Raw genomic sequence first — 22,679 nt, 5'->3', positions numbered from 1 at the left:
AGCATATATATATATATAATAAATATATATTATATTAATTAAATAATAAATATAGAGCCCGGTGCATTTGGAGTTTTTGGGCTCCAAAGCCTCCCTTGGAGATGCTCTCAGTGTCTAAAAGTATGGACCTCCTACTCAAACGGGCCGGGTCGGGTCGTGTCCGGTCGGGTTGGTTGAGCACCCTTTGCATCCTTTCGGTTCGAATGCAGAGCCACAAAAAAGATATTTGATCCGATAACCCGTCCATCCGTTCGATGAACCGACCTAGCCACCTAGGCAATAGAGAACTTCGCTAATCGCTACCAATACCCATCCATCCATATCCGACCTTTCTTTAAACCCGCCGAAACCCCCTTCTCTCCGCTCTCCTCTCCGTCCCGCTCCTCTCATCATGGGGGGAGCCGTCGATAGGAATAATCCCTCCAAGAAACCAAGGAAACCCCATCACCGAATGAAGAAATCCCTCGAAGTAGAGGACCTCGAAGCCGAGGCCGCCATGGGCGTGAGCTCGAAGTCCGACCTCAAGCGCCGCCAGATGGAGATCAAGAAGGCCAGATCGGGCGGGTTCGAATCCCTGGGTCTCTGCTCCGAGGTGTTCGGCGGGGTGAAGCGTAAGGGATATCGTGTTCCCACCCCGATCCAGCGCAAGACCATGCCGCTGATACTGGCCGGTGCCGACGTCGTCGCCATGGCCCGAACTGGTTCTGGGAAGACCGCCGCTTTCCTCGTCCCCATGCTACAGAAGCTTCGTCAGCACGTGCCGCAGGCCGGAGTTCGTGCATTGATTCTTTCGCCCACTCGCGATCTTGCTATCCAAACACTAAAGTTTACAAAGGAGCTCGGAAAATTCACCGGTACGACTTCTAACTCTTAGATATGTTATCTTTTCTTATTGTTCTCCAAATATCCTAAACTTTTAGGAGAATTGCAATTTCAAGTATAATCTTTATCGAGTTTCTGTAGGATTGTCTATTATAGTAGGGTTGCAAAAGCATTTCTGTAGGATTGTTTGGACACTGTGGTAGCTTTTAACGAACCAGGTGCTCAAGCAGGTGGGATGAATCTAAGTAGCTATTTAAGGTATTACCATATCATTCACATAATCAAGAATTTAGTTAATTAATAAGATTTTGAAACTACATTTTGTTATTCTTCCCTATATACCTATCTTTGCAGGAGAATTTAACATCTCTAACTTGGTTTACACTGAATTCTTCGGCGTTGATATGTAGATGAAAAATAACTCAAATTTTATGAGCATTAAGAGGACTCCGTTTACATTGATCAAGTTCCTACCAAATTTGAGTTGACGTGGACTGGGGAAATCCAGTAATAAAAGTTTAAACAGAATGGAACAAGGTAGGTAACCGGCTAGATCGAGGAACAAAAAGCAATAAACTATTGTTTGTGAATATCTATCTGGCCCATGCAATTTTCTTCTTTTCTAATAACTGAGAAAGGTCCATGTAGGCCAAGAAGGATATGGAATTTCCTCCCTTCTTATTATATGCTTTGGATAGTTTAAATACTTTTGCTTTGTGGTGTATCCAGTGGATTTGATTGAGATGGGCTAGGTGATGCATCGCTAATGCCACCCTAGGCACTGGAGTTGACAAGGAATAACTAATCTTTTGTTAGATCTTGAAATTGGCAATTATTAAGGAAATGCATCTACTCTCCTAATATACAACTATAAGCAGGAAAGAAACCAATTCTTGCAGGTAAACAAAGTTTGTGCTATTACCATTATTAATAGTTTTGTCAGCTTCCAATTAAGGGTTCAAAGAGAAGGAAGCCAGGGGAATTATACGTGTTAGCAACCTGTTATATTATCATGACTCATGAGATAAACCTATCAACTGCCAATCAAGTTATAATGACATACTTCACTTTTCAAGTGGCAAATTTGTGGGTTCTTTTTTTTTTAAATTCTTTTCTTCCAGACTTGGAGTATCTAACTTTTTCCGTTTATACATGGGAAATAATGTAGACCTTCGAACTAGTCTGTTAGTTGGTGGAGATAGTATGGAAAATCAATTTGAGGAGTTGACACAGAGTCCTGATATTATAATTGCTACACCTGGTCGACTCATGCATCATTTGTCAGAAGTTGAGGACATGTCTCTAAGAACTGTAGAATACGTAGTGTTTGATGAAGCTGACAGCTTGTTTGGTATGGGATTTGCTGAACAGTTGCAGAAAATATTGTTACAGCTGAGTGACACACGCCAAACATTACTATTCAGTGCTACTTTACCAAGTGCCCTTGCTGAGTTTGCCAAGGCTGGTCTGCGCGACCCGCAGCTTGTGAGGCTTGACTTAGAAACTAAGATTAGCCCAGATCTTAAGCTGAACTTCTTCACATTACGCCACGAGGAGAAGCTTGCTGCTTTGTTATATTTAGTAAGGGAGCAGATAGGTTCTGACCAGCAGACATTGATCTTTGTTTCTACCAAGTATCATGTGGAGTTCTTAAATATTCTTTTCAGAGAGGAGGGCATCGAGCCTTCCATTTCATACGGTGATATGGATCAAGATGCCCGAAAAATTCATCTTTCAAAGTTCAGAGCAAGAAAGAGTATGCTACTTATTGTGACAGACATTGCTGCAAGGGGGTTAGATATTCCCTTGCTTGATAATGTGGTAAATTGGGACTTTCCTCCAAAGCCTAAATTATTTGTTCATAGGGTGGGTCGAGTAGCTCGTGCAGGTAGAACAGGTACTGCCTACTCCTTTGTCACATCGGAGGATATGCCATATTTATTAGACCTTCACCTTTTTCTGTCGAAGCCCCTTAAACCTGCTCCAACAGAGGAGGATGTTCTCAAAGATATGGAGGGAGTAAAATTGAAAGTTGATCAAGCTCTTGCCAATGGGGAAACAATATATGGACGTTTTCCTCAGCCAACGCTGGATCTTGTTTCTGATAGAGTTCAGGAAATTATTAATGGATGCACAGAGTTGATTTTGTTGCAAAAGTCATGCAGTAATGCTTTTCGGTTATATTCGAAAACTAAGCCTGTACCTTCAAGGGAGTCTATCAGAAGGACAAGAGATTTGCCTCGTGAAGGGCTACACCCAATTTTCACAAGCTTGCTTGCCTCGAATGAACTCTCAGCACTTGCATTTTCTGAACGTTTGAAGTCATTCCGGTTAGTTTCTTTATTTGTTCTTGCTGTTCTTGATTTGTTATAATGCTGCTTTGCTTGATGTCCTTATAGCTTCTACTTGGAAGTTCTATTTTTTTTTAATGTTAGATACAAAGGATAAACTTATTAAGTTAGTATCATTTTTTTTTCTACTGGCTAAGGATTTATTTAAGTTGGTTAAATTTTTACCAGGCCAAAGCAGACCATTTTGGAAGCTGAAGGGGAAGCTGCAAAAGCAAAAAGTTCACAAGTAATTTCACTTCCTTTGATTACTGTTCCTTTGGAGGTCTATTTTTGCTTGGTTTAGGTTGTTGTTTTTGTTTTCATGCAGTTGCTAGTAGAAAACTACAAATTAATCGTTGTCAACAAGAACCATTCTTCCACAGTTTCAGATTCTTCCCATGAACTCCATCACTTTCTTTGAAATAATTGCTGGAAACAACTTATTCCCATGCTTTACGTGAAGGCATGATATAGTTTTATGTTAGGTTTATAAGTTATCTTATACTTGTATGAGATGCATACTTAGTAAGCTCTGATCATCTTCACGACCACTGTGGAACCTGTGATGTTTGTACTTGTAAATTAACACCGAATATCACTTGGGTGGGAACATTTATTTCTGCAACCTCTTTTGGAGATGTGCTAACAGTTATTTTCTGCACATACAATTTAGGGCTCCAACCTATGGCTTGATGTGATGAGGAAGAAGAGAGCTGTCCATGAGGAGGTGATTAGATTGGCCCATCAAAAGCATTCTTCTTATCAGTCGCCAAAGGTAGTTCTTGAACTAGTTGAATGACACCTTTGTGCACACTTCCAACTCCACAAGCTGCAGAATAATTCATTAGTCTTAGCTTGTATGCACATATGGCCTCCCGACTGTACCACAGGCACTATGCAATATTTCTTCCCCTCCAGGAGTTTATATTATTCATATACAAAAGTATAAGTGTAGAGTTAGTATAAAGGTATTGCATAGTTAAGGATCTTGTAGACATACTGTATAAATGAGAAAAAAAGATGGTGAATATATGCACTTTTAATTTCTACAGTCATTCATTACTCCTCACATCATTGTAACAAGTTAAAATTTACTATTCATGATCATCAAAATGTTAAATATCATGAGATATTTACTGCTGACTTCTGAATGAATATTTTGACGTATGGATGGAGGAAAGAGAAGGGTTCTCTATGTAACATGAACTTAGTAATGTGACTTTGGAAAATTACTGATGATTTGCATTACTTTTCATTTTACAGGATGTGGAACAAGAAAGTGCTTCATATTGGGAGAAAAAAGGTTTTCATCTTCTCCGATTTTGTCATTTCGACTCTTATATATGCTGTTATTTATAATTACATGTTGGGACTTCAAAATAGTGTCTATTGTAGTAATTTGGAAGGTGCTTTGTAGCTGGTATAACACAACACCTAGAAAAAAGAGTACCTTGTCAGGTAGCTTGACAGTGGGTGTATTACTTTTATCAAGGGAGAAAAAGATCATGAATCCTTACTTGATGTAGCTCATGACAATTAATTGAGGCATGTTTCCATATGATTTCCTTTTATCTATCTTATAATAATGGTTTGATAAGAGAAAATATTGTCCCTCTAGCAATTTTTTTCTTCAATTCATTCCATTATAATGGTTACCAATGACTATTTAACTCGTACCTTGTTCTGATGAATACTGGTTGCAATGTAAAGGAAGATCATGGCTACTTTTTTCAAGTATAGATCACAAAAAAGACAAGTTGATTTGTCTCTATTTTCATTTATATGGTGTACAATGATTTTTAATTTGCATACTTGTGACACATGGCACTACAAAAAGTTTCTTCTGCCATTAAGTTGATGAGGTTATCTAATATTGCTGAATTTGAAGTGTTAGTTGGATCCAACTGCATGACAGCCTTAATTTGTAATCTACTGGAGTGTTCTGTGTTTATAGTTTATCCAAGTGTGTCAAATAACCTCCAATCATGATTTTCTGAGGGAAAAGAGAAATAATTGTGTAGGCAAGTTAAAATGTTCTTATTTGTTTCAGTACCTTTTTCTTCTAAGACGAATCAAGAAAAAGTGGGACTGAATAGGAGGAACTGGGAAAAATATAGAGAAGCACTCTAAATTTTTTCATAGTTATGGAAAAGCACCTATCTTACCACATGCTAGAAACATGGAATTGTGTCTGACAGTCTGTATTTCGCCTTGAACTCTAAGAAGCAAAGAATCTGTTGACTGGGAGCAAGAAAGGAAAATAAATTTATAGAAAATGAAAGGAAAATAAAAAATCACCCATCCATCTCTAGTTTCTCCCTCTCTCCTACAACACTCTCTGCTACTGTAGCAGTGAAGGCACTGCAGCAATAAGGAGAAAGGGGGAGAAAGGAGGGAGATGAGAGGGAGGGGGGAGAGAGAGAGATGGAATAAAGGAAAAAAAAAACCTAACCAAAGAAAAAGAAGATGAAAAACTCCTCACCTCACCAGAGAACTATTCGTCAGAGGTTACTTGTTGTCACCTGATCGGGAGGGATGTGCGCACACACAGAGATAATATTATCCAACCCATTTATGCGTTCTCGTTTCAGCCAAAATGGGTCTGAAACCTGCCTGTTTTGGCCCGATAAAGGGTGATTTCAGCCCGAAAACTGTAAAAGTACTGTTTTGCAGTATGGGCTGATGCGATCCGTTTTAGATTATCCGGATCAGAATCAGCCGAAATTTCAAGCCATGGAAAAAACATCCTTTTATAATCTGTTAGAATGTTATTTCACAATCTACATTGGTCTTTGAAAAGACAGTTAGAATCTGTAATTAATGTTAGCCATGGCATGTATTAAGTCTTGTTTCCATGGTGAATTTCTGCATTAAACTCAAATATCATGCTGATTCTCTATAATGTAAAGTCTTTAAAATTTTATTTCTCTTGCATTAAATTGGATTTTAAATTGCTTTTATTTGACCATGTAATCTTTTGCCATTAATTCTGCTATTAATTCAATAATGTTAGCTTATGAGCTCAAAGATCTTGATGATGTTGCATCGTGGTTACCATTCGATATAATTCATTTGTCTTCGTCAGCTACAAGTTCATGTTTATCATGTTAAATAAAATTTAATCCTTTCAATGGTTCACAATTTTAGTTTTATTCATTTTGATTTGGAACTTTATTTAGGAATTTATTCCCAGCAAAAGAGGTGAAAATTTTGAGCTGGCAAGGTTTTCTAGGAATACCTGGATCATTACAGTTGCTGAATTTTATACTGATTATGTTCTTTCATGGGTTTCAATTTGTTTGGAGATGAATATTCTTTTCTTTTTCCTATTTCATTAACATTTATGTCTACTGCAGAAACTTGCAGTGTGAAGAGAAAGGCAACGAACTTTAAGGATGAGGAGTACTACATAAGTTCTGTTCCCACCAATCAAGTATATCTTTGATCTAGTAACTTTTCTTGCAAACCATTTTTAGCTGACTGACATTTATCAAGTTATGCATGTCTTTGTTTGCGAACTATGTCAAACTCAGTTGATGTTAAGTCTTGGCTCCATTTAGAATATAGATAGTTTGTCTTGGCAATTTGGTTGATCAGTCTTCCTTTCTGGTGATATTCTAGCATCTGGAAGCTGGGTTATCAGTAAAGGGAAATGAAGGCTTTGAATCAAACAGGTATAAAATTCTTCTTTAAGATTTGCTTTTTTACTTATATAAAACCACACATTAGTAGACGGTTCTACATAAGCAGCTTTATGAGGAATCACTTGGGTCTTGTTTGGTTTGAGATTAAGTTCCGAACTCAATTAGTTAGTCTCATTTTTTTGTCTTGATTTTTTAAAGAATAAACTTGGTTAGATATGAAAAAGATAAACAAATATTTGGTTACTGAACCAGTTTAAAGGTCCTTGAGCCGGTTCAAGAAGGGTCCCTAAACTCAAAGTAAACGAGGCCTTGGTGACCAAGTTTTGATAACATAAAAGATTCTCTCGTCAAATTTGAATAGAATGACATTTAAAACGTGAACCATTCTTTCCTACATGCCTTTTCCACTCTTCGATGATGCAAAGGGTAGTTGACTTCTGTTGCAATAAAAATTAATCCATCCAATGATATTTAACATTAAAAAAACTGGTAAATAAAATATACACCAAGCAGAAATATCACAAATATGGCTTTGTCTAGCAAATAAAATATTAAAATACAGTACGAGATCTTACATAGAAGATCCACTATTAAGTGCATGACTAGATGGTTATGGGTCGCTAAAAATAAATCCAGAGTGCAGATGTAATCTCTACTACTGTTCAGTCCAGCTGTCCATTATGGTGGTCAGTTTGGTAACTTCACATTTTCCTTATTTTCTATACTAATAATTGAAGGCATAAATTCCAAACCTGACTTATAATCTTGATGCATATTTTAATTGTTTATTCTAAGCATGCCTTCCTTTGCCAAAGACATTGAATTTTAAATAGTCGAAGATATTGCTACCAATTCTTCCACTAAAAGTTAGAGAATTGATGAAAAGCGAAGTTTACTCTGTATTATTTCAAGCTGGCGATTGTGGGATAACTGCATGTTTGGAGTCCAGATCTGTTATATATTTTGGTATAACAGGTTGAAACTCTCTATTGTGCATGAGGACTAAATTGCATTATGAGAAGTTTGTGATCTCCATTGTAACAAGAGCATGCAAAGAGGAATTTCTAGACTTGTATCTGCTTGTCTGAATGAATTTTTCTTCTTCTCACTTTGCACCGCATCACCATCCTGTGATATTTTATTAGAGCCTCTCCATCTTCTCACACTTTGTCTTGCTCTCAGTAGTTCCTCGGTAGTCCTAGCAAGCAATATTCAATTTCTTTTTCATGCCGAATGCTTGAGAAGCAGTAATCTAGCTAATTTTCTGAAACCTTGATCTCAGATTATTTCCAACTGGAAGTTGTACCTTATAAGCTGTATTGCACAGTGGAAGTTCATTGTCTATAGCCACACTCTTCAGGACTCATCCTACATTTCCATCTCTTTGCTTAGTTTTCTTGGCGAGTTCCCAATCCATGTTCACTTTGTAAATTATGTTTTCTCAATCAAATTACCCTCATTTAGGTTAGATACACTCTCTCACCCATATATTTATTTTATAATTATATGTATTTGCACAAATTTATATCAGATGCCATGATTAGATGCATTGAAGGCTTATTCTGTCTTAGTATAAAGTTTACATGAAATCGTTTGTCTAGATTTGTTCCCACAAACAATCTGAGCTTACTTGATGTAATTATCATATCCTCTTTGTAACAAAATGATAATCACATTTGCAGATTGGAGGCTGCTGTTCTTGATTTGGTTGCAGACGATAGTTCTGGTCTTCATAAGCAAAAAACTCAATACCATTGGGACAAGGTACTCATATAAAAACAAATGTTGTTCTTTACTTTATTTTCGATATTCGTAGATGCAAAGGAGCTAAATATTTCTTTTTCAGAAAAGCAAGAAGTACATTAAGTTGAATAATGGGGAGCGTGTTACAGCTGCAGGCAAGGTATATCCTCTGTACAGTTCCTTTAAGCATACTCTCAATTTACGTCTATTCTACTGGTCAGCTGCTGGTTATTATTATTATTACTACTGCTGCTGCTGCTGCTGCTACTAATTATGGGTATTCAAAGAATGGAAGTGATTTAACTGATTTTTGATGGTGTCAGACTCAAGGATTATCTGAAAAAAAAGCAACAAAAGTTCCAATAAATGTTTAAGTGATTATCAATATTTTCTTGTCACAAGCATCTTTAACATGAAAATGCTTAGATTGAACAGTTAAAATATGATAACACCATAATTATTTCATGAACTCACAAGTCAGAACTACCTCCCAAAAAAATAAGTGTCATTGTACTATGTAATAAATTTTATGTCAACGGACTTCATGCAGATGATTATGACATCCATTTTAAGTTTTTAACAGTTAGATATTAGAAATGAGTGGAGTGTTGTGCATGAAAGGCCCATGTGTGGGCTTTTAATTAACTTACAATGTGAGATAGGTTTGTTGGCAGTTGATGCAACAACTTGTTGTGCAGACAATCTGTATTACTGTCAATCAAACTACTGAGACCAGGCAGAGTATTTAGCTTAATTTTGATTCAGATAGACTTGACACCCTGTTTGGATGAAGAAAATCTGATTGAACTCTTAAGGGAAGACGAGAAAGTAGAGATGCTTATGAGTTTACACATATATTTCATTAAGTTTAAAAGAAGGAAAAGAAGGTAATTGTGCATCTTTCTAAATCAATTTGTATAATTTCTTTTTGGTAGCATCTCTTTCTTTCTCTCGCACACACTTGTTGACATGTGTTTGTATGCTCGTAACAGAGAAACCTTGCTTAACCGCTTATATATGTTGATTTTTAATAATTCTTTCTGATCTAACCTTTACTTTAATACATATTTCCAAATTGCATGTCATTGTCTACCTAGAAGTAAATATTCATCTTGTTTGTGCATTATTCAATAGATTAAAACGGAGAGTGGTGCAAAGGCGAAGGCCATGAAAACAGGGATGTACAAGAAATGGAAGGAAAGGTCTCATCGTAAGATCTCTCTTAATGGAAACACTGCAGATACTGCAGACGAGGGTGTTGGTTTGGCAGGTGATGTTTACTCTATCTTGTCTGACACCTTCATCTTGCTTTATGTAAAATTTGACTTGCTACCATATGTATACCAATGCTTGAAGGCTATTGTGTTACTAAAATTTTATTGAATGGTACCATCTTATATAGTTAGTTCTTATCTATTTGATGACAGTCTGCCTTTATTCTTATGCTTAATAGGTAAAATATAGTTTTAAATGTTTCAAATTTGTTCTTGATCATGACCTTCATGATATCTATTTTGTTAGTGAAAAATAGAATTTGGATAGTGATATGGAAGAAATGAGAAGGAAAAATATTTTTTTTCTTTAACTAGTTAAGCAAACTAAGTTATAAGGCATGATATATATCCTAAAATTCCTTTTAAGACCAAAGTGAGTTATCATGTGCATGCAAGAACTGCTTAAAATTATGATTCTGCTATTCATGCATGATAGTGCATATATTTTATATATCAAACCATATATGCATATTGAATTTTATATATGATATATCAAAAGTAATACTGATTAAATTTCATATATGATTATTTAAAATAAATCATATATGCATGATAGTGTATATATCAAAAGTAATACTGGTTGAATTTCATATGATAAAAATATAATAAATATATTAAACATATGCATACTAACGCACCAGGCCATATAGCGCCTATCTATAATATAAGAAGAGAAGAGGTCGATGCTTTCTTCCCCAGGTTCGGTTCAGGTGACATCCCCTTTCATAGACTATTTCATCAGGCACCTAACTTGATTCGTCGGAGATGATGGAAAAACAAACAGGCCTATCACGCTTCGCGCCTGCAGCGTTTTCGCCAGACGGTCTAAGGCTTTGAAGATGGCTGCTCGTTTGGATGTTATTTTAGATTTGTTAAAAAGCTTATTCAATTATCTAGAACCTTATCTCTAATAAATATCTTCAAATTTGACCTGTAAATTAGTCAAATATGATAGAAAAAATAAGTTTCAGTTTGAATATAACTATAACGAAGTAAAATGATATAAATAAAACTATAGACGGTGAAGTAAATTTTAACTTAATCACATGGGAATAAAATATAATTTTCCCTTATTAATATTATGGTTATGTTGCTCACCCATTTGTCCTTTCATGAGGTCTTAATTGCTTTCAGTTCATTTTTATTCTTGATACTTTCAGCTTGTGTTGTGTTCTTGGTAGTTGAGTAGTTGAACAATGGAATGTTGCCTGGTTTTATAGGTGGTCATCAAAGAGGAAATAAGCGTTTTGCTAAGGGGGGCAGGAATCGCCGGTCAATACCAAATGCCAATGTACCATCTGAGCTTAAAGATCCTGAACAACTGCGGAAGAGCAGACAGAAAAATGCAGCAAGAATTGCACATCTGAAGAGCAAACCTTCAAAGGGGAAAAATAATCAGAAAAAATGGAAACAAAAGAGAAAGAGCTGATGATTTGCAATACCTCTCAAGGAGGTTACATCAAGTCAAGCAATTTTTTGCATGGGAAAGAATTTGATAAAATGAAAGGGAAGAGACAGAGCTGATGGATTTTGAAATTCACCAGACGATAATATCGCTATAGCAGAAGGCTTATGAATCATGGAACTTCTAAATGTAGGAGCTTATATTTGATTTAGTCAATATGGCAAACCTTGCTTGCTGCAGATTTTGGTTGTAATATGCAGTTTTTCTTTTATCTTGTCCAGTTATTCACAAATGTATTTTAATTACTCCTAGATGTCCGATTTTTCTCATGAAAAATTTCTTATCCTATAAAGTTAAACGTGAATAAACAATTTCAATTAATGATGCAAATGCCAAAGAAAGCCAGCGTTGCTGGTGGATGGAGATGATAAAATCCAGAAATTGAAGTTGAGATACCAGGAGGCATTTCGTAGAGTGCAGAGTTCATCCGAATTATTAATCAGCATTTTTTGTGAGGAGAATTTTGACAAGAAAACGATGGCTGAATAGTGGTGGTGAAAGCCTTTGGAAATGTACAAGGGAAATGATATTCTTACTTTTTGTTCTCTTATTTCTAATATAGTAGTCGAGCTTCATACCAACTTGGACTCCTAGTCAAGCGAGATAACTAGCAACCTGTATCAAGATGCGTGGTTTTTATCTTAGGTCTTTTAATTAATTCGATATCTGTCGGACTGTATTGCTAATTTTTACAACTGTTATTTCCTGCAGGTAGGAACTATAATTGTATTCTTTTCCCAACAGAATCATCAGATTTTTACGACTGTTATTTCCTGCAGATTGGCCTTGTCAGGATTGCTGATTAGAAGTTCTACTCGATGAGCATATTACTGTGGGTTATCCGGTTATGAGTTAATTCAGGTACTTCCTTTCTGCGGAACTTACCTACTGAGAATAAATTCAGAAAGTTAATTATGTGTATTTTCTATTGTTAAGAAAAAATATACTAGTAATGGATATATGTGTATCTATATTTGTAACTTAATATTAATTCAGAGGTAGAGACAGGCTTTACTGTCTCTAATAGTTTTGCCCAGCAGTTGAGATTGGTTTTCAATACTTCAATGACAAATCAATTCACTTTGGATTTGCGTCTTGCTTTTTGCACCTTATGATTTACTAGTGGACAAAATAAAATGTGAAATGTTTGGTGAGACATGCACAATTTGGCTTTCTCGTCACAAGCCCTTCTTAGTTGACAGTATAAGTTCTGATCAGGCTGACTGATGATGGCTTTCTCTGTTCTTCTTTTCGTAACTTGCTTCGTCGAATCTAGCGAAGTAATACAAGAGGAACACTTCAACCACCAATGGTGGAATAATCACTTTTACACTAAACACTTCCCCAGCCTTCTTTGCTACTTTCACTTTGCACGCCTCTCCTTTTGACCACCCCACCCAAACAAACATGTGCGATTTTATCAGCCAAAAGGCCCAAAACTATCAAGTGAGGAGATCGATCATCACTAGCTACATAAATATCTTCAGCACATCTTTATGTATTTGTATAGACTAACAAGAGGTCATATGAGCAACTATGATTGCTTTATTGGTGTTATATCTGTTACTTTCTTCATTTATTAGGGCTGGCAAATGTGTTTAAGCTATATTGACTTTCACCTTTAAGGCCGGGGCAAGCTTGACCAGTAATTTGTTTGTTTGGGCTAGTTATGTCTTTTAATGTGGCTCCTTTATGAGCTTGTAAACTGAAATTGTGCTTAAGCTTTATATCTTCTAGGTAATCTTTAGTTAGTGCCAAGCCTGAGCTATTTTTTTTTTTACCTTTTAGTTTGCGGAGAACAACGATATAGCTGTGATAGTAATATTTAATTATGCAAGCTTTTCAGAGAACATTCTTTTTCAGTGTTTATTCAAGGAAACCAGTTCTGTAAGATTATATATCTATTTTTTTCCTTCTCTTTCTTAGAACATTATGTCCAAATCTTGATATAGATGGACAAAACTGGAACAGGTGGGGGTAGTGAATAGTGACCCTTGATCTTTGTAAAGCATTAAGTAGTAGTGCCTTTGTAGAGGTATTCTAGCAGTGGAAAGAAAGAGGGAGGAGCACTATCTGATGCTATTCACCTTTTTTTCTTTATGTCCCACTGTATCTAAAAAGCATCCTGCTTGTTATGTGCTTGCTGTGGCTCATCCCCTCACCAGTATCATCCTTTTCAAGTTCAGAAGAGTCCCTGACAACCCACTTCCTTTTATTCTCAAAAGCTAAAGACTTCAATCCTTTCCACCCAAAAGATGCCACTGCAACACTGTGGCTTCGAAGCTAAGAAACAAGAGAGAGAGAGAGAGAGAGAGAGAGAGAGAGAGAGAGAGAGAGAGAGAGAGAGAGAGAAGCTTTCATTCTTGATGAACTCATTGCCATACATAGTCTAGGCTATAGTGAATAGAATTTTAATGTGTAAGATTAGAAAGAAAAAACAAAATGGCATTTGTGCTTATACATGTGGTTGTGCTTTCTAGAGTGATGCTAACCAATCTCTAATTGGTCCATTATGATATTAGCCAGACTGGAGGGGAAAAAAGGGACCACTTGGTTTTAAAGGATGCTTGACTAATAGGAGGTCTCATGGGTGGGTCTGGAATATGGCCTTATCAATGACAAAACACCTTGATATTAAAATAACATCTAACTGAACTATTGAATGTATAAAAAGAAAATTTCTACCATATATGAGGCCCTAGGTAAGAAGAAATGAAAGGAAATTTCTTTTCTTTTCTTTTTTTTTGAAAAAAAATGGGTTTGTAGTGGTACGATGTATGCAGCCTTACCCACTATCGAGTAAATTATATTTTAAATGTATAATGATAGTAAGGTACATGGTGGCAAGTTTTATTATTTAATAGATGGAATATTTAGAAACATAATAGAGGCTGGTTGTATGTAAATATGTTAACCTAGGGAAAACCATTATATGTCACCAAAGAAGATACAGTGTCCTGGTACATTTGAAATTTTGGCTTGTAGGAATCAAATTTACTGCTTGAAAAATTCTAAGCCTTGTGTATATGTTGGACCTTGTAATTTATTTTGGTGGTTACATGGCATAGAAAACTATATCTAATATCTCCCTCATTAAAGAAAAAGGTTTTATACTCTTATCTATATGCAACTTGGTATATTTAATGTATGGTTGTTATCTTGTCATTCTATACGGAGGAGTTAAAAGTCTTTGATGCTATTAATAGTGCAGGCTCAAACCAGAGGAATCTGTCAACAGAGGCAGCTGTGGGGGAAAAAAAGAGAGAACATTGCAAGGTGGGGTTCTGAAGTCAATTTTTTTTTTCTAAATGATAACGTGTGGTGCATAATAAATGACTCCACTTGCTCGGTTCTCTTTGTTGAGCGGTTTCACATATTACTTGCGCAGATGAAAATTCACTTTAGCAGTGAAGAATAGAGTGATGTGGTGATGCTGAATGAGGCAAAGGTATTTGAAATAGCCTAGTTCAATTTTTTGTGAAAAATGATGAGCAGTAAATAATATATGATATGAATATGGATATTGATATTAACATAGCCAGAATTGTTACCCATTATTCTTTTTCCATGGATATTTATCAAATCTAACAAACATTTACAATTTCACTTGATTAACTGCGAAAGTATATATAAATATTTTTATTTTTATTTACATGCATCCTCTAAAGTTACTAGGAACTTATAATATTTGAACAAAATCGTTATTATTAATGTCTTTGTTTTTTTTTGGGGGGTACTGTCCCTTAACTCTTATCGCCATCATAAAGATTTCACTGACAATGTTAGATTTAGTAAGACCAAGGGATTTTAGGTTAAGAAGTCCAACCATCCATTAAAAGGGAAAAAGAAAAGAGAAAATAGGAGTCAAATGGAGATGGTGGTTGCCCATTTTGTGGAGTATTATTAGTTGGAACAGTTGGAAATTGGAAGTGGAGGGCATGTTTGAGATTGAGATCTACGTCGTCTGGCCGACACTGCTAAGAGTTGACTTTGTTTTTCTTCCTTTTTGCTTGTTTGCTTTCTTCCACGGACCCGACAAGGTCGTTTAATCATAGCATATATTTTGCAATTGGGATTGAGAAGCTTAAGATTGTCGAGAAATCAACTCCTCCTCCTTTCCCTTCTCCTCTCCTCCATCATATTAGCAAACTACTAATATATATTTATGTTGTTATCTATGATTTTAATTGTCAATAAAATTGGTCACATGATGATCATATGACCAAATTTATTGATAAAAAAAAATATATTTAACACTCAACTAACAGAATGGACATTAATATGGCACTATAAATTAATAAGCGGTCTAATAAAAAAAAATTCGTTATATTACAATTGCATTTTAATTATCAACAATAGTATGATGTAATAATATATCTATGAATTAAGTTTTCCTTGATTATAATTAATAAGATGACAAGAATAATATAAATCACAATGAAACACACAAATCACATCGGGTTAGTAATGGATATCCTATAAATATGTATTAATGTGGCTGAAATTCTATCATTTCACTGGATCCAAGGCTGAATAAAGTACATAAACCCTATTTTATTATGTGAAATCTTATCTCTCTCTCTCTCTCTCTCCTTCTATTAGTCGATGAGCATATTCAGATTTATGTGGATGATTCCAAATTAAGGATCACTGTGGTTAGCAAAAATAGCCTTTTAATTTTATTCTTTGAAACCCATTAAGACCACACGGAGTTGCCGCTGAGGAGAAGGCAATTGGTACTTTTGGTGCGCGGAATTTGAGATAACCCCACGAGATTTATTCTTGGGAGTATACGAATAAGATTAGCCATCAAGATGTGAGATTTTATTCCATTATGATCACTATAATCCCCTCATAAATTTGCCTTGCTTGCACGGTTCCACTTCTCTTGTGAGATGGAATTTTTCCTCATCAACTGTAGATTATCCTTTATTCTCTCTTTTCTTTGGTGATTCTTTTTATTCCTAAATTACGTAATATATAATATTAGAATTTTTTTATTTATTTTGCTAACTCTTTTTTACGCTAATTTTATTTCAACTTTTTCTTCTTCTTTTTTTCGCATGTTTAAATCGACTCATGTTTCTTTTTTATTTATTTACATTTACTTATCTACTAAACCTCCTACCGTTAATTTTTGAATCCTCCCATACTTTTCTTCCTCAACTCTACTTTTTCTATTCACTAATGAAAACTCTTTCCAAATAACTCACTAACCATGCTCCTCTTATTAACTAGAAAGGGCCCTCTCAAACATTCCTCTAAGCATTCCCAATGAGAGAAGAAATAATAAGGGTGAAAAGATTAATAAAGTGTCATGAACAATTTTGATATTTTATAAATTATATTTTAGTAAACATATATTCATTTAAAAAATATCATTCCATCTGGTTCTAATAAAATTTTTTTTTTAACAAAAAATAAATAAATAAAGTCAAAGAGTAGGAATTTCACCATATAAGCTCTGTCTGATGTTCACATAAAAATCATGATATTTTTTGGTTGCTTTAGCTGATAAGCTTGGCTTGCTTATGATACCTACTTGGAATCTAGGAGTTGGACACTTTGATTAGGAAAGTAATACGACTTTAATGACAAAGAAGCATTACTTGATGGTCACGCGTAATCCAGAGGTTAGCGTAAATAAATAAAAGATAATAAAGATGTTATAAGAGTAGACAGTAAAAATTATTGATCGATCCAAAAGCTTAAACTGTTAAGTATTATAAATTAAAATATAGCTGCCACATGGAATAATACTAGGACCTAGAACTCACAGAAATGAAAAAGATTTCATCAATGGCGGTTCATCTAATTTTATCTTGATTTACTTTATGAGTATCAAGTTTAATCCAATAGCAACCCTTGCAAACGTGTACATCTCAATTATATATATTTAAATGTAACTACTTCAAGGATAAATTAGTACCCATAATTTATTTTCGATGTCAATATAATGCTTCAATATCTAAAAGCATTTCTATAGGAACAAATGCTTCACAGTGCTCTCCTATGTCGTCCAATTAATACGTATCATGGTTGTATATTGAAGTAAATATCACAAAGCATTTAAAGAATCCGAACACTACTATTAGGTAGTATAGAGTTAAAAGGTAGTAAAATTTATGTACTCTCAACTTAATATTTAACTCTCTTGTGATCCGAATTAAAGTATAGCCATTATTTCTTTTATTATGTTTAACTAAATTAAAGATTAAATTTAAAAGCTCTTATTAAAGATAAAATTATAAATAATTAAATGTGTTTTCTAATATATTCAAAATAATATCTATTAAATTTTAGATGGCAAAGATATGACAAAATATATTATAGTTTTTATCATCTGAAATACGACCAATATTATTCTAAATGTATTGAAAACTTTATCAAATTCTTTCAAATTCGACATGTAATTTAATCAAGTATGATGAAAAAAGAAATAAACCACACTAGAGTCGAATACTTAAATTGAAAGTAAACATATATTTAAGCCAAACTATTATCGAAAGTAAATTACAATTAACCCTGCAAAAAAAATTAGTATCTATAACTTAGCCTCCACTCCTCTGTAGTTATAAGGTTCTAAACTTTATAGACAACCTCTCTTTGGTCATTCTCTTCACCAAATTCTTATAACTATGTAAGAAATTCTATTTCTTTTTCCAGGTTAGATTTAGGTAAATGTAGACTTTAGGGCTTATTGGAGATTGTGGACATCTACGGATAAAGAAACTATGAGAGTATGAACGATTTAGATGTACAAAGTTGGATAGAGAAAGCCAAAAGAAAGAGAGATCAACACAAACCACTAAAACAAGCAAACAAGCGTGGACTATCTAATTTTTAAAATCATTAATATATACGATGTGACATAAATAATAATATCAAGACAATCTTATTATTATTATTATTATTATTATTTTAAAATATAATAAAGTTGCACAGAAACATGGATATTTTTTTTTCTGTTTAGAAGAATGAAAATAGATTAATTTAATAATTATAAAAATCTCCTAAAGCATCGAAGACCAAAATATGCATAAGCTCGACCACCAGAGTATCTCTTATCTTAAGTACAACTCGAAGCTTAAGCTTTTATCATGGTTAGATAATTAATCAGCAGCAAGATTAGCTTTTCCGGTAAGTGTGACTAATTTTATTATTTTGAAAGAAACACCGATAAATTTGAAAATAAAGAATTGCAAATTCGTTGATTTTTTTTTATCATTTAAGAGCCTAAAGGCTGGATATGGGCTAGACAAAAAGCTAATCATCTCAAGACACAAAGACACTAAGGTCACATCAAGCTTTAGCTAATATACTAAGTTGCCTAGTTTAGACTTCAAGCTGTGTGCGTTGTCAAACTATTATTCTGAACTAAAAGCCGTTAAGACATTGCTCTAAACTATTGCGCTACCGAGCTATTCTTTCAAGTCAACCGCATCGCCGAGATATTAACCGAGCTAAATCCTTGAGCTAAGCTAAGCCAAGCCTTTAAAAAAAAAAAAAAGCTTAATACAGCGATGCCTGACCCCACAGGGGTGAGGCATCGGTGGAAAGTAGATTACATAGCTCGAGGGGGATGAGGTCCCTAGGCCGCGGCTTTTCCAGACCCGACCCATTTTTCCCTCGCTTGGTCGCTCGGTCGGCCGCCACGTTGCCCTCTCTCCTAACATACACTAAACAACTGTTTACAAAAGAGCTAAATTGAATTTTGAACTGGCGAACTAACCCCCAAAGTACCCTAAGGGCAACTAACTTGATTCTCGATGATCGGAACTAACTTTCTTTCGAGAGTCTGATTTCACCTCGATGTGACTGTGGCCCTTCGCCAGCTCCAAGCCAAGCCAATGCTCGTTTATTAATTATAAGGTACATTGTTAATAAGCCAAGATTGAGAACCCCACCATGTGCACGTACGTCATACGCCCGGGTCCCCACTGTGGACACGTGGAGAACGAAATGGTCCATCCGATTCCCAATTGGGTCGACGGTGTCGTGGCCACACAACTTCAAATGACTAAACTGCCCTCATCCCCGCCCACCCGGTCGTGATTCGCGCTCGTATTCATTAGTTACGACCTGGCGTTTGCATCAGATCCGAGGCGATTTCATTTAACACCTCGCCTTTTAAGCATATATTATATTACGACTCGCAGTTCCACGATTGGGTTTGGGTTTGGGTTTATGACTTTGTATATACATTTCATTTTCACACTTGACATATCCACATATTCTGATAATAAGTAGCCTTCAATATCTCATGGGTAAAATGTTATCCATCGTATAGTTGCCAAGTTGCACCTTGTTTGATTATTATTTGGTTATATTTCTCACGTTACTGTATATAATCCCATAGTAGCATTGGACTAAAAGGTATAACTTGTCAAATGAATTACGTATCAGATTATCGCTACCTATCTAATCTTGTCAAAATTTAGGACCTCATGATATTAATTTTTTTTAATTCTTATTTATCACAATCACGTCTCAATCGGATGGCATCCACGCGTGCGTGCAATAGTGGGATGATATAATATTTCCTATTAGCTTAAGCTACTATGGAAAAAAAGTGGTAAGCAACTAATTTCGATTAGAATTATGTACGAGAACAGTGTAGTCTTGTTTTAATTAATTTCTTTTATGATCACCTTTAGCGGATTCGGATCTTTAATTATAAAATGTGGATCCGACTCGAATTCGATCGTGTAGGTCAATTCTTTATCCGCCCCTGTTTCTTTTTAATCAGCCCATGCTATTCGAGAACCAACTCCGGATAACTTTTTAATCCTGTGAAGGGGTAATTTCGTCATCTCACGTACCGCTCATCCCTATATAATACCTCCGTTTCCATTCCTCTCAACTTTAGCTGCCAAAGTTCTCCACCAAAAAGAAGGCGAAAAGAAGAGAGCGAGAGAGAGAGAGATCTTATTCTAAGCTCTTCAGCCGCCGGAATCTCCAATTCCGGTCTAAACCTCCTGAAAATTTTCCATTTATAGCTCTTGATTCTTGGTTTCCTCCTTGTCTCTTCGCCGGAGCTGGATTTGGTGGACGTGTGATTGATTTCTTGGGGCTGAGGTGCTGAGATCTACACCCGAATCTCTCGGTGCATGATGGGGTTTTCTCTGTTTCCCATGAAAACCTCGACCCGCCTGCTGTGGAGTACCAGCTTCTTCCGCCACAAGATCACCACCTACGTCTTCTTGTAAACAAACCCCCCCTCGATCTGCAAGAAAAGAAGATTACATATATACATATATATATACACATATATCGTTAGATCGCGTTAAGATTTTGGTTGGGATCTCTCCGATCTGAAGGAGAACATGATGGATTCCGGCCGTCTGATCTTTGATTCCTCGACGGCGAACCACGGCGGCAGTCGCATGCTGTTCTTAGGCGGTGGGAATCCGGTCTTCCGAGGTAACTTTTTTTTCTCTCTCTCTCTCTCTCTCTTTTTCCCCTTCCTTTCCTCGAATATCTACTCGATTTGCTGGTGTTTAATTCGAGTATGGGAATTGACGGGGTTTTGAAGGGGGGAGATTGGTGATGGGAATAGAGGAAGGGCGGACTAAAAGACCCTTCTTTACTTCCCCCGATGAGCTATTGGAAGAGGAGTACTACGACGAGCAGCTCCCGGAGAAGAAGCGACGACTCACTCCTGAGCAGGTAATTCCCTTTTCCCTCTTTTGCCCCTCCCATCTCACCGTACGATCTCTGTTCCCGATCTAATGATAGATGCAAAAGGCTGATGATGACGCTATTTATGATGCCCTTTTTGTTTGATCTAATACTACAGTACCCACCATTAAATAGAAAATATGTTTCTAGTGTGAAACGAAGTACACGGATTAATTATTTAGAATTTTTATTTATAAAATTTAAGTTTTAGCTCTTGATTTTTGAGGTGCTGTTATTGTTATTATTGTGGAAATTAATCGAGAGAAAAATAAAAAATAAAAAATAAAGGTGCACCAGTTGGAGGTGAGTTTTGAGGCCGAGAATAAGTTAGAGCCGGAGCGGAAGAGCGAGCTAGCAAAGAAGCTTGGCTTGCAGCCGCGGCAGGTGGCTGTCTGGTTCCAAAACCGACGAGCTCGGTGGAAGACAAAGCAGCTTGAGAACGACTACGACCGTCTCAAGTCCTCCTACGATGACCTCCTCGCCAACCACAACTCCCTTCTCAAGGACAACGATCGCCTCCGCTCTCAGGTCTATCTCCTTTCTTTCTTTCTTTCTTTCTTTTTTCCCCTCTCCTTTTGAATTAATTAATCTATGCGGTAATTTCACCGTTACCGGACTAACTTATGGTCACCTCACCAAATCATTTGATTGGTGAATGATAAAAATTTGCAAGAGGGGAGGGTATTCCTGTCATTTTAGACAAATTTGTAATAAATGCCTATGGGCCCAAAAATAAATGCATCTATTCGTTATTACTCACCTCACCGCACTTGTAGATAGCGACCGGTAAAAAAAAAAAAATTAAAAAAAAATAAGAGAGAGGAATAAAATTAAGATGGTGGTCCAAAGCCTATCCCCGTCGCCCGGCGAGTTGAGTGGTTGACTAGGAAACTATTACCGCACGCGCAGGTGTTCGTATTGACAGAGAAGCTCCACGGGAAGGAGACGACGACGGAGGAGAATCACGGGCTGAAGCTGGAGGAGCAAGTGGCTGCGACTGATCAATTGGTGGTTGCTGCGGCCGTGGATTCTCCGCCGAAGTCGGAGGACCGACTCAGCTCGGAAACCGGCGGGAGCGCCGTGATGGACGCCGAGGGGGCGATAAACAACCTGGTGGTGGATAGCAGCGGCGAATCCTACTTCTTGGAGGAATACCGATGCGTGGGGCCGGTCGACGGAGAGGAGGACGATGGCGGCGGCAGTGACGAGGGGTGCAGCTACTACACTGATGCTTTGTTATTGGATAACCACGGCCCGGTGGAGGATGGGACGCAGCTCGGTTGGTCTGTTTGGGGCTTGATTTAGTTGATCCAAAAGGAACAATTACTAGAGGCATCCAATCCATCTCCATCTCCATCTCTATTCCTTCGATCCCTGGTAGAAATGCTTTAATTTCCTTGTGGTTAAGCAATAGTACGTATTGGAATTGTGTTTTCTGTCGTTGCATGTATGATGGTACACTAGCTGCATACTTACTTTTATATATATATATATATATATGTGGAATAAAGTGTTTAGAGGAAATCAAGGATAATTTCCATGCACGTCAATTGGTGCTTGCTTGTAACGTTGTTATCCTGCTGTTGTATTAATGTTCTGATATTGTTGGTTATAGTTGTTGTTTCGCAAATGTCTTCTGCTCCATCTCTTCCTAAAATCTCTTTCTTTTTTCTTTTTTTTGACTAAAGACCATCCCAAAATAAACAAAACCTACTTCATC

At 36.3% G+C, this 22,679-nt stretch overlaps 2 protein-coding genes and 1 long non-coding RNA gene across 3 annotated transcripts; all 3 read left to right on the top strand.

Moving 5' to 3' along the window:
• The first annotated feature begins 290 nt into the window (after positions 1 to 290).
• Positions 291 to 11,599, top strand: LOC140786687 (DEAD-box ATP-dependent RNA helicase 29). The gene is made up of 11 exons (XM_073135303.1): positions 291 to 854; positions 1,991 to 3,152; positions 3,342 to 3,399; positions 3,826 to 3,927; positions 4,416 to 4,455; positions 6,509 to 6,585; positions 6,774 to 6,826; positions 8,479 to 8,560; positions 8,643 to 8,699; positions 9,674 to 9,809; positions 11,034 to 11,599. Exons 1-11 carry the CDS (start codon positions 392 to 394, stop codon positions 11,240 to 11,242), a joined length of 2,439 nt encoding a protein of 812 aa, XP_072991404.1. The 5' UTR covers positions 291 to 391; the 3' UTR covers positions 11,243 to 11,599.
• A 405-nt stretch (positions 11,600 to 12,004) lies between these two features.
• LOC140786696 (uncharacterized) lies at positions 12,005 to 14,884 on the top strand. The gene is made up of 3 exons (XR_012108688.1): positions 12,005 to 12,139; positions 14,485 to 14,554; positions 14,667 to 14,884. It is a non-coding gene; the product is annotated as an uncharacterized lncRNA (long non-coding RNA).
• Positions 14,885 to 20,046: 5,162 nt separating this feature from the next.
• Positions 20,047 to 22,589, top strand: LOC140793543 (homeobox-leucine zipper protein HOX16-like). Its single transcript, XM_073145070.1, has 4 exons — positions 20,047 to 20,701; positions 20,814 to 20,947; positions 21,248 to 21,487; positions 21,869 to 22,589. The coding sequence occupies exons 1-4, from the start codon at positions 20,605 to 20,607 to the stop codon at positions 22,262 to 22,264; spliced, it is 867 nt and encodes a 288-aa protein (XP_073001171.1). The 5' UTR covers positions 20,047 to 20,604; the 3' UTR covers positions 22,265 to 22,589.
• The last annotated feature ends 90 nt before the right edge of the window (positions 22,590 to 22,679 follow it).

Source organism: Typha latifolia, chromosome 1 (genome assembly GCF_019914945.1).
Source record: "Typha latifolia isolate L0001 chromosome 1, TyphaL0001v2, whole genome shotgun sequence".
Classification (NCBI taxonomy): Eukaryota; Viridiplantae; Streptophyta; class Magnoliopsida; order Poales; family Typhaceae; genus Typha; species Typha latifolia.
The sequence above is the reverse complement of the archived record's forward strand: the minus strand, read 5'-3'. Positions and strand labels throughout refer to the sequence as shown.

Bases quoted from the DNA above. Each gene is read 5' to 3' on its own strand.
- LOC140786687 (XM_073135303.1), top strand. From the start codon at position 392: ATGGGGGGAGCCGTCGATAGGAATAATCCCTCCAAGAAACCAAGGAAA. The intron at 3,153-3,341 runs GTTAGTTTCTTT...AATTTTTACCAG, and splicing joins GAACGTTTGAAGTCATTCCG to GCCAAAGCAGACCATTTTGG. The intron at 6,586-6,773 runs GTATATCTTTGA...GTGATATTCTAG, and splicing joins GTTCTGTTCCCACCAATCAA to CATCTGGAAGCTGGGTTATC.
- LOC140793543 (XM_073145070.1), top strand. From the start codon at position 20,605: ATGATGGATTCCGGCCGTCTGATCTTTGATTCCTCGACGGCGAACCAC. The intron at 20,702-20,813 runs GTAACTTTTTTT...GGGGTTTTGAAG, and splicing joins TGGGAATCCGGTCTTCCGAG to GGGGGAGATTGGTGATGGGA. The intron at 21,488-21,868 runs GTCTATCTCCTT...CCGCACGCGCAG, and splicing joins ACGATCGCCTCCGCTCTCAG to GTGTTCGTATTGACAGAGAA.